Source organism: Pyrgilauda ruficollis, unplaced genomic scaffold, assembly GCF_017590135.1.
Source record: "Pyrgilauda ruficollis isolate IOZ18807 unplaced genomic scaffold, ASM1759013v1 scaffold4, whole genome shotgun sequence".
NCBI lineage: Eukaryota > Metazoa > Chordata > Aves > Passeriformes > Passeridae > Pyrgilauda > Pyrgilauda ruficollis.
The window spans coordinates 7,254,466-7,269,163 of NW_024525489.1; the positions used below are offsets into that span (position 1 = coordinate 7,254,466).

A 14,698-nucleotide genomic window follows, 5' to 3' on the forward strand; every position below is an offset into this window, starting at 1 on the left:
AGCAAGCACTGTGAAAGTGATAAAACCAACTTAAGTTATGTTTCTTTCCATTATTATGATTTTTTTTAAGTTTTGTCCCTCTGTAGGAAGAGCTCCAATACCTTTTCTTGGTTACATCATACCTCATGGTGTAAGGATCACTTGGGTTATTTTTCTTAGTCTTCCCATCATTTCATTCTGTGTGTCTAAGTAACTTAATCTATCTCTGTCTTTTACTTTGGTTCCTGATGTGCAAACTCGAGATAGTAGAAATTCATGATATCTTCAAGTTCTTGTGAGGTAGACTCCATTGCTGTGGTGACATGATATGGTAACAAGTGCTGTAGGAATGCCTGCATTTTGTATGGCTGTGAGGCATTTGTAGCATTTCTCTATTCATCATTGTACAATTTAATGATGATATTTTTCTACTCCTACTGTAATACATATCATAAATCTGTCTGGAGTAGACAGATTTATGAAGTAGACATAATCTTTCTTATGTCATGTGTAGTGAGAATCCTTCTCCGTCCTAGTGGTGAAAGGATACTTCAAGAGTTGAAATGTGGGCAGGGATGAGCTCTGTCTCTGTCCCATGTCTTCAGACATGCCCATTCTTGAGGGTCTCCTTTGAATGCCAGTGCAGCTTAATTTTTTAATATGTTTCAACAGAGATTCCAATGCTTTCTGGCATTTAGTCTCTGTTTTCAAGTTGTTGTTATCAAGGTGGTAAAGATTTTTAAAACCTCCAGTAAATGTCACAAAATATTTATTTTTGCAAAAAGAAACTCTCGTTTCTCTCTGTTCCATCATACAGTGAGATTTCTTTAGCCCCTCTGTCTAGGACTCGTAGAATATTTATAGCTTGAAAATACAAGCACCATTTGGGGGTCTTTTGATATTCTTTTGCCTATCCATCTGTAAATAGTTTGCTATCGTGTAAGTGATTGTACATGTAAATAGGTAGCATCCAATGTTGTGTATTTATAATCAAATTCAGAAATCAAAATGACAATAATTTTATTTTAAATATGAAAGAATTATTTTAAGTGTGTTCATAGGAAACTTAATCCATATCCATATGTATGTGTTTGCAGGAAATAAATTATGCTTTTCACAATGTAGTAGTAATTGTTAATTCATAGGAATTCTGCATTTCTGCATTACAGCTGTATGTTTTCTAACAGAAGCAGAACTATCTTTCTTATACTTGCAACTTCAAAATGTAGGTCATTGTGTTGGCAAATGTAGGTCAGAGTGAGGAGGAAGAAGACAGAATGCAAACTCCTCCACATGGATCTTTAAGCTTATCCCTGTTTTGAAGGTAAAGAGGCTTACCTACCTGTTCAGGCACGTGAAGCTTTTCCTTTCACTAAAATTAACACTGGTATCCTGGCTTCTGGCTTCTTGGCTTAGCTGGGAGCAGTGTGTGCTTCCACGCTTGGAATTTGTTCATGAAAGGCCTCCTGACTCCTGCTTCTTTAGCTTCCAGATGCTTATACCATTGCTGCAGTGACCCTTCCTTCCCCGTGGGGGAAGGCAGTGGGCAGGAGAGCCGTGCACGTTGCTGGCATCTGCCTAAAGAAGAGCATTGTCTTTGCAAAGGTGCTTCACCCTTCTCTCAGCACAGAGCTATCTGATACACCTGCAGTTCCAGCCAATATCAACATTGTAATGGTAGCAGGGGAAGGAATGGTGACCCCTCAGAAAAGATTCAGTGACACCATTCAAAGTGCCCTCTCAATAATAACTGCAGAAAAGTGAGAGACATTTGACTGAGGGTACTGAAAAGTCAGATGTTGAAGGATGTTTGCTGCAATTGACTAATTTTAAAATTCACTCGGACTAGAAGTTTCCTATAAAAGCATCTCAGTTTTTTTATGTTTGTGGGTGTGAGGGTTTTTTTAATGTGAGATATAAGTATTATAAACTGTGTTAAATTAGCCGTGTCTTCACTAAATATTAAAAAAAAAACTTTTATTGCTTGAGTATATACCAGTCACTGCAAACTGAAACATTATGTTACACACTAAAATATTTAAACAGTCACTATATTTATTGCAAAATCTGTCATTTTAGCATATTTCAGTGCTCAAAAGCATTGAAATGCTCAAAGGGAGATGAAAAACCCTGTACAATTCCTAGTGTATTTTTCACTAAAGAATGGGTAGTCTTGTGTGAGTATTTTATTTTAACCCTTAGCAAGTCTAAGCAAAATAGCACATTCAAAAACACCTGATCAGACTGAACTGTCATAAACAGGACAAATACAAGTATTGCATTAGTAGTTTTGTTATACATATGCATCATCAGTCTATTTTTTTTCCCCTTTAAATATCTTTTTAATACAAAAGTTGTATGCAAAGTTTTGGACAAATCCTGTCTTGGCTTTTGCTTGATCTGCATGCAGTCAAGGCATTTTTAAATTTTCGTTATTTCTCACTAGGAGAAAGGGTAGTTCAGAATACTTACTAGGTGGAAAGGACAAATTATATTGATGATGGCTTCAGTCAGGCTTTAAGTGATTTAAAGTATGACAGTTTTTCTCTCAAACTTCTGGTTCTGGTAAAAGTGTAATGATGTTTTTAGCCTTGAGAACAAAATATGGTAAAAATGGTCTAAAGGATACACGTACATAGTAAGCTTCATGGAATTCAACCTACTTATCTAGAAATATCTAAAAGATGCTCTACATGTCAAATAAGTTTACTGGAACTGCTGAAATGTCTGTAGTTCATAATATGAAGTTTGTGTCTCAATTCTTAATGTCGTGTGTTGGTTGAGGGGGGAAGTCAGCTCTGGATTTTACCTGTGAACAGACACGTAAACATTGCTAAGCAACCACAGATGAAAAACACATACAACCATAATTCAGCTGCATATGCCTTTGATTCTTTGTCCTTTAACTTCCGCAACCTTTGCAGACACAACTCAAGTTCCTGAGTTTGAGTCTGGTTTCCTCAGGGCCCCTCCAGCAATGAAGTCTGGTGCCTGCAGGAGAGCATTCATGGCCCTCTCTGTGGGCCACAGCATTTCAGTTGGACATTCCATTCAGGTGGGAAACTGGTTTGGCAAAAGAGCCAGTTTCTTGAGAGACTGGTTTTGAAGAAATAACTTTACATGGAAACCTCCAAGTAGTTGTCAATGTTGATGATGACCAGTGTAAGTTTTATGATGGAAGGTTATGAATTCATGAATAATACAGATTAGGTGAAGAAAGTGTGGTTGCTCCTGGCTATTTCTGTAGAAGAACTAGGAGAATTCAAATAAAATGGCAGGGAAGCAAGTATAAAATGAGAGAGGAGGGGTTTCTTTATATAGCAGGGTGAAACTGTGGTGCTTCCTGATACAGCTCTGGAAAATTTACCACAGAACAACCAGAAAAATCCTTCAGTGCCTGTTAAGAAGAACTTACCACTTGTATTTCCTTTTCTCCTTCTTCTGAATTTCTTGAGCCACAACTAGAAATCACACTTTATTGCCCTAGTCCTGGATTTGTCCTTAGTATGTGCTGCTGGTCAGTCTCCCTTACGGTTGGACTGATGCCTGACCTAACAGAAACTAAGAGAAGGAGCTAAATAAAAAGAAACTGGAAAGAAATGGAGTGACTGTAGGATGATGATGATAAGGTAGCTAATGAAAAACTAGAGGGCTCCTGTCTCCTGTTGGAAACAGGCTACAAGGCAAAGTTGGCCTTTCATCTGGCCTGGTACAAACAGGTACATGTGAATGCCCGAGTGAATTAAATTTTATATAACTTTTAAAGTCTTGAATATTGCATGTATATGTGTAGATATGTGTGTATGTATATGTGTGTGTATCTATAAATTTCTGGTCATCAGTTGTGAATAAATCTATGAAATACTCATTTCCAATGCTTAAATCCTAGGTCTTCTTTTTATTTTTCTTTATTCCATGTTATTATGGCAAATATAGAAAATAAAACAATGGGTAGAGGTCTGCAAATGGTAATATGCATTCAAATATTTTAGACCAGAAAAAAATCTGTTCTAAGAAGGCAAATATCTTTGTTTTATAGGTCTCTGGCCATCTGAAGAAGTGCTGGCTTACTACTGCCTAAAGCATAATGAAATATTCAGGTACAGAGTTAAACATGAAAAGATATTTTTCCAATCTCTTAGTTTTATTGTATCTGCATGGTAAAGATTGCTATGATTTAAGTCTTCAGATTAAATTTAAAATGTTCAAGGTGAAAGCATGGTGCTCTTAACAAAGAATTCTGAGCTGCCTTTGGGTACTAATATTGCACAGCAAGCTTTCTGCTATATGTCAAAGACTTTTGATTTCCACTCAAGGCGTTTTATTTCACTTTGATTTTTGGGAAACAAAAGTGAAGCTCCAATCGATCAGTGCTGATTTTGAAGGTCAGGAAAAATAAGATATTCTTTAAACTGACATCTGTTGCAAAAGCAAGCAAAATATTATCTGATGAAATACATAAAAATCACTGCATATAGTAAGAGGAATTTGCTCCTGTTTTTAAGTGTTGTGAAACAGTTTTGAAACATCCTTCACTTCTATTCAAAACTTGTAGAAGTCAGCTATCAAGGCTCCAATAGGAACATCTAAATATAAAATCCATCCTGCATCCACTTTCCTTCCCCTTGACTATACTGAGATTTGCACGTGGAAATCCTTGAAGTTTCATTGTCTGGAGGATGAATAGGGTGTAAAAAAAGCTATTAGAACAATGCATTTGGAGGCAAAAATTCTGCTCTGTGTGAGGGTGTAAGGCAAATACCAAGTAAACCAGCTTGAAGTATACGAAATCTCAGTCTGTGTAAATATGGTGTTGGGTAAATCAGAAAGACCAAACTGTAAGTCCCTGCCCCTTGTACCAAATGAGCAACTTGCTTAGACTCCAATCTGTAATCAAAGACCTGGCACCAAAGTGTGCCCTGATCCGTAAAGCCTCATTCCTGCTCCATCCACCACCTGAATAAAGTGTGGCCCATTAGGGGAGGCAGCTCATATGCCTGATCTGGCAGCCGCTGCTCCTTCCTCCCAGGTTGGTTGTGTGCCTTCTGCTGCTGTAGTGATGTCCCTGTAGCACTTTGCTGTCTGGTCCCATGTTCATATGCTCTACTTCTTCTCCAGGGCTCCTCACAGCAAACCTCCTGTGCTGCTCACTCAGAGGGTATTTTCCTAGTTTGGGTATCACAAACTAGGATCTGAATATCACAAGCCGCGATATTCAGAGACAACTGTCAGTCAAACTTCCACGGAGTAAATGGGCAGTTTCACATCCTGATTTCTCAAGATCATGCCCGTCTGACAGTACTCTTAGAGTAGAGTTTCTTATGTTAACTCTCATTTATAAATGTCACTGTATATTGCCTGAGAGACAGATACAACTTTTAAAACTTGCTGGTAAGGGAATTTGCACTGAAATAAATTTCATATGCATAAATATTTGTGTGTGTGTATATGTATGCTCATTTACTTTGTACACAGAAATTTGGTTCAAAATGCACTAAAGCCTTACACTGGATGCTTTTCTGTGTTTATTTCAGTAAGTATGATTCTTATAAAGGAGTAAGTGCCTTGTAAGCCTTATATATAACCATATAGAAAGCCATATATATAACCATTATATATATTTTAATATATAATACACTTGGTTTAGAAAAACTAAAACTTATTTGAGGAAAAACCTATAATCATTCTGTTTAAAAATCCAAATTGCAAATTTCCCCCCCTTTTTTTTTTAATATTATTACTGGGTTTATATACAGTAATACAGGCTTTACATATACAGGCTTGTTCCTCCAAGGTATGTCTTTCTTTCGTCTCATTTTGATTAAATAGGACAACTAGACTTTTTTTCAAGTAAAATTTGCGGTGTCTAAGAAAAATAAATCTAACCTGTCCAGACAGTGAGCATTATTATACAGTCATACAGCCTTGTCTGCTTGTCTCGGTGAACAAAATATCAGCATCTTTATACCGATACTGATATGGCATCCTAGATGCTCTTCCTAAATATCAGTGTGGAGTGAGTAGGGAGGTGACCCTTTCAGATAAAAATAGACTTTCAGATGTTAATGTTTTAAGGGAGAAGAAAAGGTGCATCAAAAAAAAGCAACCGAGAAACCCTTCAAAACCAAACTCAGCCAAAGAGTTTAGCTAAAATTCCATTTTCTGCCTGTCACAAGTGTCTCAATGGGAATGCTCCTGCCAGCTGTAACAGTTGCTGCAGATTTTACTATAAAGCAGCATGTTCCTAAGCTGAGGCTCTGCCTTGCCCCAGACACTGCTTCACACACAGTTTCGGTGCAGGGTCAGCATCCCTCCCTCCCCTCCTGGGGCAGGCCATGGCTCCGGAGGACATTCTTTATGGCTCCCCCTGCAAGCTCCCATCCGGCACACTCACTGCGCCAAATTATATTTCACATGCATGTCTTAATAACAGCACAGTATGGTCTAAGTTAAAAGCAGCCTTTTAGACCATGTATTCAGCCCTTTGATCGGGCTCAGTTTAGGCTCTTGACACTAACTTCGTTTAGTTTTCTGAGGCTTAACCGTTTGCTGTTCCCATCGTTGTTCATAACAGCATTGTTTGTAGGTCACTTGCAGTTTTAAGTGCTAATTGAAGGATCAGATTTCTTCATGTGTAATTATTTTGTGGTACACGGCTTGCTTTAAAACTTCTCTCTTTTTTAATATAAAAAGGCTTTTAGGCATAACTGTATGGAGAGATATATAAATAATATTAATTTCCCCATTTACTTCTCTAGCTGTTTTTGCAAGAATGAATGTGGATTAACAATGTTATCCTTTCCTAACAATTATCTTTCGCTACTCTAGCTAGTTTAGTTCTAAAAGACAGAGCCATTGACAAGGGAAAAAAGGGAACCTTCTCAGATTTTTCAGCTCAGCGGTGGTAATGTTGCACTGAACACTAATGAGGGAACCCCCACTGATTTGCCTGCTTTGTGACTTTTCTATTTCATAATTATTTTTAAAACGCAAAACGACATGAGGTAGCCTAGTCATGTCTCTACAACTTCCTGGTAGCTCAGTTCTTACTGCAGATGGCAATTTGTTCTTGTAACATATATGTCTCTCTGACCATTTTCATCTAATTTGTATGGGTTCTACCATTTCCTTTCTCTCTTTCAGGGACCTTGCTGTGTGTGAGCTAGGGGGTGGCATGACATGCTTGGCTGGGCTCATGGTAGGTCTTTTCTCAATTCCAATCCCATTCAGAGGAAGAAACAAAAGGAAAAATGTTCCAGTGCCTCCAACTGCTGGGTCAGAGAACTGTCAACAGCCTCAGCTGCGGTCAAGCTGCAGAGTCTTGAGAGACCTTCTAGATTGACTTGCTTTCGTATCATATTGATTTTATGGTTGCCTCGATGAGCAGAAACATTTTACCTCGGTGTAGTCAATATCTTTTGTTGTGACATTCCAGGCCACGTACTGTCTGTCTTTCATTGCCATAGCCGAAGCTTTTTTTTTTTTTCAGATTATAGTCCCATTTGCTAAGATACAGGAATAGCCTGGCGAATCACAGTTGGAGCACCATGATATAGCTGCTAATGTTTTGCCTGCATTATTACACCAACAAACATGATCCAGAGCTCTCGGTAATTAGATTCTTTTGAATTAGATTGGCCATTCAGGAGAGTCGTTCACCATTCTCTGGGTTCTGAGTCATGTATTCAGGAGATATTATGTAGCAGTGCAGTGCATTAGACAAGTTTTTATGTCTCTACAAATAAAAGCATATTGTTACACTGATTGGCATTTGACAAACCTGTCGCTCTTATACAATGTGTCGAGGTTACAGCCCAATGTGCGAGCATGTCAAAGCTCACAAAAAAATTACCCTTACAAAGCCATCTGCCTGCAATGCAAAGTTATATGAAGGGCATCAGGCAGTCAGACAGAAGCAAGCTGAAAGGCAGAGTGACAGCCTTGTATGATGGCTCTACTAGATAAACAGAAGCCCGCAAATGAAAGCCTCTCAGAATACCATCATCGGCTGTCACAATGCAATTACGGAACAGAATGATAGCAAGATAGAGGCTCCCGCAAATGGAATGATAAAAGTATTGACTGATTTGATTGAATGATTAAAATAATGCAGACATAAAATGAAAAAAGATTGAAGATTGTTACAGAGAAATAGGTGAGGAAGCATGATACTGAAGGCTTGTCACTCCTGTCTTCACTTCCACACAGACAAGCATATTTGCTCATTGTTTGCTGTGCTCTTTTTTTCAGGTTGCTATTTCTGCAGATGTCAAAGAAGTTCTGTTAACTGATGGAAATGAAAAGGCCATCAAAAGTATCCTTATTCAGATAGAAAACTGGTTTGTTGTGCTCGTTCCTTTTTACTGGCTGAGTAACAATCGATATAAAGACAGACAGCATGGGGCATATTAAGAAAAAGTCCCCACATAAGTAATTAAAAAACAGATGTAGAATATCTTGAACAGAGCAGCAGCTTTCCCCATAATAAATGCCACATTTTCTCTGCTAATTAAAAATGCACATGTTGGTATAGAGCGTGTACAGTAGTAAATATTTGCCCCCCGGTTGAGTGCTGGAAGATTCATGTGTGTATGCTGCACATTACAGGAGGTGTACAGGGAATCAAATCATCAGCTCCCCTTCATGTATCCGTTTTGCATAAGGGTTAGATTTTTTTTCCTACTTTCAGATACTAGCCCCTTAAAACATGCTCCGCATTCATATATTTTCGGAGCTTTTCCAGTGTATGCTGAAATGTTTCATTGTTGCTGCTAAGTTGTAACTGCCTACAAATTGCCCATTTAGTCTGCTTAATCAATTACCAATTTATTATTATTTATCTTGATGTAAGATTGCAAAACTCCTCTGTCCCTTGTAGGAAGTATTTTATTGTATTTCTTATATTAGAATAAATTGCTATTATGCCCTTCTAATATGAACAGATAGTTCATAAAATTGAACTGGACTTGGGTTAAGCAAGAGAATGAGTGAGCATAATTTGTGGCCACATTAAATATCAGCACAGAACAAGAACAGATATATACAGTGAATACTAATAGCCCTTAGAAATTGAGAGGAAAAAAAGGAAGATATCTGTTTGCTTTTGTTCCTTGATAATCTTTCCATTTACATTTTCAGTCAGGCTAATTTTTCAGGTTTTGGCCACTGCAGCGTCAGAATTATTTCTTTTTGATATTTGTATGTATTTGAGAACTAATGTAGTGAGTACTTAGTAAAAAAAAATAACTTAGACTAACCTGTGGCTTAAATGAATTGCAGTTGCTGATGCCTGTTAAATCAGAAGACATTTCTGTACAGTAATATTAGCTACTACCTTTAAAAAAAACTTTCTCAGAGGTAACTGAGGTAACTATAACTGCTGACAACACTTGAACAATTTCATGTTAAAAACAGTTAATCCTAGATCATATCTGTTAAAACTTGAAGTAAGCCTGCTAAAAGTCTCTTTTTTCTTGAAAAGGCAAGTTCTCACCTGTTTTCCAGGGATTATTATTTTGTTAAATTCTAATGTGTTAGACTTGTGTATTAAGGAGGAAGTATTCATTATTCTGTGTATTTTAATCAGCACCATCCTTCCAATCTTTCTTCCATGTCATTATGAAGATAAAAAATGTAGGAGAAAAGAAGTGTTCCAAAACTAGTCTAACAAAAGAAACTCATGTTGTATAGAAGCCTAGGTATTTAACAAAAGGTCATTTTACCCACCAAAAGCTTCAGGTGGGCTCAGTAATCATCAAGTCAGCAAATGTCTTGCATAGCAGATTCCATAAACATACCTGAACTTTTTTGAAATTTAGAAGTCTTTTATAACAAGGAAAATTGGCAAGTGCGAAAATATTCACTCAGTCCTTGGAATTAAACAAATAAAAGTGCTTTTATTCCTGAAAAAGATACTGTTAATATTATCTAATTATCACACCTTAGTTTTTCACAATATGTTTTAGAAATGTCTTCTGTTCCCAAAAGTCTCACAAGAGGTCTTCATCTGTATTCACTCAGTGAATCCCTTTCAGGGAAGTGATTGGTGGACGGCTGTAACAGGAATTTATTTTTCTTTTTTAACATTTGGTGCTCAGAAGGCTCAGCATTCAAAGTGCTTTTATTGTGTTGGATTTTACAATGGGCTTAATATTAGCAGGGTGCCAAAGTGCAGCAGGCTAAGAACTTTACTGTGTAGGTGAAATGTATTCTTAAAAGTGCACATAATAAAATTTCTGTTGCATTTTATATGATTTATGGACTTCAGTAGTAATTTTATGATCTGTCTTATGGTAATTTTCTTTTGCACTCTTTTCTATGGTGACTGGCTGTAATAGAAGTTTAGGCTAAATTTAGATCTGTTTCAGCCTCACCAGACTCATTGAAATCAGGATAGAATTTTAGGTGTATTTGGAAGTAGCATTCACCCCGAGTGCCACTGGCTACAAATTATGTATTTTTGCTAGTTCTTATTATTGCTTATGGTACTTTTGATTGTTTAGCATGCAAAATTAAAGTAATGTGGGATAAAATACTGTTTTCTTTTCTAGATTCTGCTCCTCAGGAATAGTTAATGTCTAGTATTATGGTTTTTATGTAGGTATTATAGATTAAAATAATCTTGTTTAAAAATTACTGTTTACATCTTCCCTTTAAATTTCTTAGGAAGCTTAAATTACATGCCACTCATACTATAATATCCAAAAATTACTTTCCAAAAAGTAAAAGTGGTTGTCAACAAAAAAGAAAAAAATCCTTGTCAGAAGCCAGGAAATCACCAAGCAAGCCTGCTAATTATTCTTAATGGGCAAGATGAGCACATTAAGAAACAAATGAATACATCAGTGAAATGTAATTGAAAATCGACCTGGCAATAGTGCATTGCATCTGAGAATCTGCTTTGTATTATCAACATCATCATAATTATTGTTGTTTTTGTTGTTGCTATCACTATTCAGTGAGCATAACTAACAGCTTTGCTTTGTGAAATCTCAAGCTTTTGAGGATTTGATTTTTCTTTTGATTTTTGGCATGCTTCCTGTTAGTCTCCATTTATACTGCCACATGAAGTATTCACTATGTATGTTTTCAATATCCATATTAGGATACATTATTGAAATGATAGAAGTTTAAAAAATTTTACAAATGAATCAATCAAATAATTGTTGCCATTCTAACCCTCTCATTGTGAAATATATTGCTATATTTTGTATTAGTCAATGATCTTATGTATGATGTTTATGGAGGATATTATGACTTGAGTTGCTAGACCATTTAAAAGACTTCACTCTAACTCCTTTTGCTTATCATGAGCAGGTTTCAATTGATTCAATAGATTGTTTATATTGCAAAATCAATAAAATAAAGACAGGTGTTACTCCTTTTGCCACCTTGTTCAGAACTTTATTGCTAATTTAGTGTGTTTTATCTAAGTTCTTTCAGTATCATTTAAATAAGGAAAGTATTAGGATTAAAACTATAGACAGTTCAAGTGAATAATAGAGATATACATGGGCAGAGTTATCAGATTCATCCCCCGTTGTAATTTTGGGTGATGTGCATTCAGATACAAATTTTTCAACTTACATTGTATCTGTCACATAAGTCAGTCATGAACACCAAATTTTATTTTCACAAAACACTGGAAGCATGTTTATGCACTTTAACATTTCCAAGTCCAAAGATTAGGTTCATTTTAGTAAACATTGTCTCCTATTTCAGAGAGGCTGGGTACTTTCTGCCTTAGCTCTGTTTCACACCACGCACTGGTGACTTGAACTACTGTCTGAAAGCATCAATAGTACAAAACATTGTTACAGTGCACTATAATGGCCATTAAAATACAGTGTATGGATCTTTCAACAGTCCAGGGAAATTTAGGTTAGAAGGGTCATGTTTAGCCTGAATGCCTGAAGATGTGGGCTCCTAAATTATTTTTTAAATCTAGTATTAACATGTTTATAACTATTATTAATAGTTTTGCTCAGTTATATAATTTAAGTGCAGTGTAGCTAATTTATCAACAATGTTATTTCTGCCTCTATTAAAAGTAGTATGATCTGCTCACAGAGTTATTTGTGCTTTCCTTTTGCTGCCCAGGTGTAGACCATTCATTTACTACTCCTCATTGCATATTGTGGAAACGATTTAAAAGGCACATCCAGACTACAGAGATTTGTTGAAACCAGTTTTCTGTCATTCCATTTCTAGTTTTTACTTCACAAAATACCAGTTGTCTTTTCCAGTGTTTGGATAGAGACTTTCCTGAAATAACTTTTCTTAAATAACCAACTCTATTAGGAAGGCAAATTACGTGATTTCAGCAAAGCAAAGAAAAAGATATATCAAAGCAAAGAAAGAGGTGTATCAACAATATTTCAAATTAGCCTGACTCTTGTATTCAGTTTTTTTATAGGAGCACTTTTGAAAGATCTGACATATTTTGTGGACCTAGAAACATCCTCCTAATTAGCATCAGATTTCCTATACCTTAAATAAAAAAGAGGGATCTTTTACATCTTTACCAAAAATGTCAATTTAAAATAATTATTTACGTTTGAAAGTGACCTATTCAGGAATGCCTGGATTCACACTGGGTAACAATTAACATTCTCAGAGTTTTCACTTACTTGCAACACGTTTTCCTTCCCATGGTTTCTCACTAACCACGTATGATTGGCCATGACAGTTATCTTTGTAGCCATAGATGACTAGGCCCAGCTTCCCCTGAAAGTTTTCCTTGACAGCCCTTGCTTTAACCTGCCTGAATGGCTACCCAAATTTGTGACTTGGACTTCCAAACTACAAGAAGCTGAGACACCAGGCTGAGGTACTGTTGTGGTATCTAAGGCACTTACTGCTTTCCACTCTTTCAAGCTGGTTCTAAACCATTCTCAAGAAAGCAAATGGACTAGAAACTCCTTTGCCTATAGGTTAAGGTGATCCTGTTGTGTGTTGAATTCACCCAGACAGAGCCAAGAACATAGGTGTATCTCTTGTGGGTAGGTTCTTAAAACACATAAACCTTCAAAATCTCAGCATTAGGTATAGTGGTAACAGTGAAAAGGGAAAAGCAGCACAAACTAGAGTGGACAATTAGTGGTTGTAAACATTTCAGTTCTCCATGGTTGTGATTCTTATATTTGCAAATAGTTTACCTTTGCAAATAGTATGGGACATCTTTGTTCACTTCCCTCTATAGCTACTGGGCTAGAAATTCTTTAAACGAAAGAGTAAATAGACGTAGGAAACTAGAGCAAGTTGCTGCATAGATCTATGGCTGATGTGCTGGAGCAGCAATGTAAAAAGTATGCTTCTGAAAAAAGATTGACTCTTAGCACAGATTAAAGAACAACAAACAGATAAGAACATTATGAAGGCATTATAAATGGAAAATAGTTTGGTTTATTATTTTTATTATTGCTCTAGTTTTTTTAATAATTCTTTTGTAGATAATTCTTTGTAGATAATTCTTAACAATTATACTACAGATGTAAATGAGATCATCACAAGAAACCAAAATGCTGGAGTATTTAAGGCTCAGAAGGTGTCAAGCTGGTAAGATTGTACAAAACTTTTTTACTGATTCTTGCATGTATTTCTGTATAATATAGATGTGAAATGTATGCAAAAGTGTGAAAGTGTGACCTGTGTTACTGATGCTCATGCAGGTGTGTATATGTAAATAGGTAAGTGATGCAAGAGAGAAATTTTAAACTATATTTTAAAAAATATCAAATACAGTATGATTAACCTTGTTGACAAACCCTCTCTTTTTATCTCTTTTTAATTTACGTTATGTCTCTTCAATCTATGATTTAGTGCATTGTTGAAATTTGTCTGCTTCAAAGTCAACACTACCCGTTGTACTGAAAATGAGATTTGGAATGAATGTATCTAAATCTCTGTCAGATTTCATTTTAAATAGCTCTGAAAATTTAGGGTGACAACAAATCCCATTTGCCCCTGAGGTAGATGTTGTTGGAACATCCATGGGAGGTTTTCTGGTCATCATGTCTGTGTGATCATTATTATGTTGTCACTGCGAAGACAGATGGGGAGATGGGAACGAAGAACAGGGTATTCATCTCTCACAGTATTTTAAATTATAAAGCACTTCATATTTGTGGTATAAGGTTAAGAATTAGAAAATGGTTGCCTAAGAGCAAATAGTACACTCTTATTTGTGTATTTAATTTTTTTTTGATGACTCACTTTGCAGAGGAGCACTCAGTCCTTCTAAAACTGGGAAAAGTAAAGCTGAAAAAGGGCTGAGGAAGGCAAAGTGTTAATGCAGAATAAGCTTACTGACATAGAGAGTTAAACCCATATGGTTTTAATGGCTATCATTCATGTCATTTAATCCCATGCCTATGTAGCCATTCTATGTAGAGAAGTTAGTTTAAGTGAGCACTTAGGGCTAGAAAAATTCTGCCTTCTTTAGGGTGTGTGTGCATATAAGTTAGAGATACATCTTTGCATCCTAATGAGAGCCTGCCAAGTAGGCAGAGGTCATGTGGATCCCAGGAATGTCTTTCATGTTCCATGTGCTGGACACCTCTTGTGAGCAGCCTCAGACACTCTGCTGAGGAGAGTCTGTGTGGTATGTCCATCCAGAAGCTTAGATTTTTTTTTAGATTTCCAGTTGTTCTATACTTTGTGTGAGATTTCAGATTTCATCCCTTGTCAAGACTTCAAACCTGGTCTTTTAGATATCAAT

At 36.4% G+C, this 14,698-nt stretch overlaps 1 protein-coding gene across 1 annotated transcript in view; it reads left to right on the forward strand.

The window, feature by feature from the left end:
• Positions 1-14,698, forward strand: part of CAMKMT (calmodulin-lysine N-methyltransferase) — a 211,699-nt gene that overhangs the window by 163,798 nt on the left and 33,203 nt on the right. Inside the window, exons 4-7 of the mRNA XM_041476996.1 lie at positions 4,019-4,079; positions 7,123-7,177; positions 8,230-8,293; positions 13,470-13,536. Coding sequence (XP_041332930.1) covers positions 4,019-4,079; positions 7,123-7,177; positions 8,230-8,293; positions 13,470-13,536 — 247 coding nt within the window. The remainder of the gene's footprint in view (positions 1-4,018; positions 4,080-7,122; positions 7,178-8,229; positions 8,294-13,469; positions 13,537-14,698) is intronic.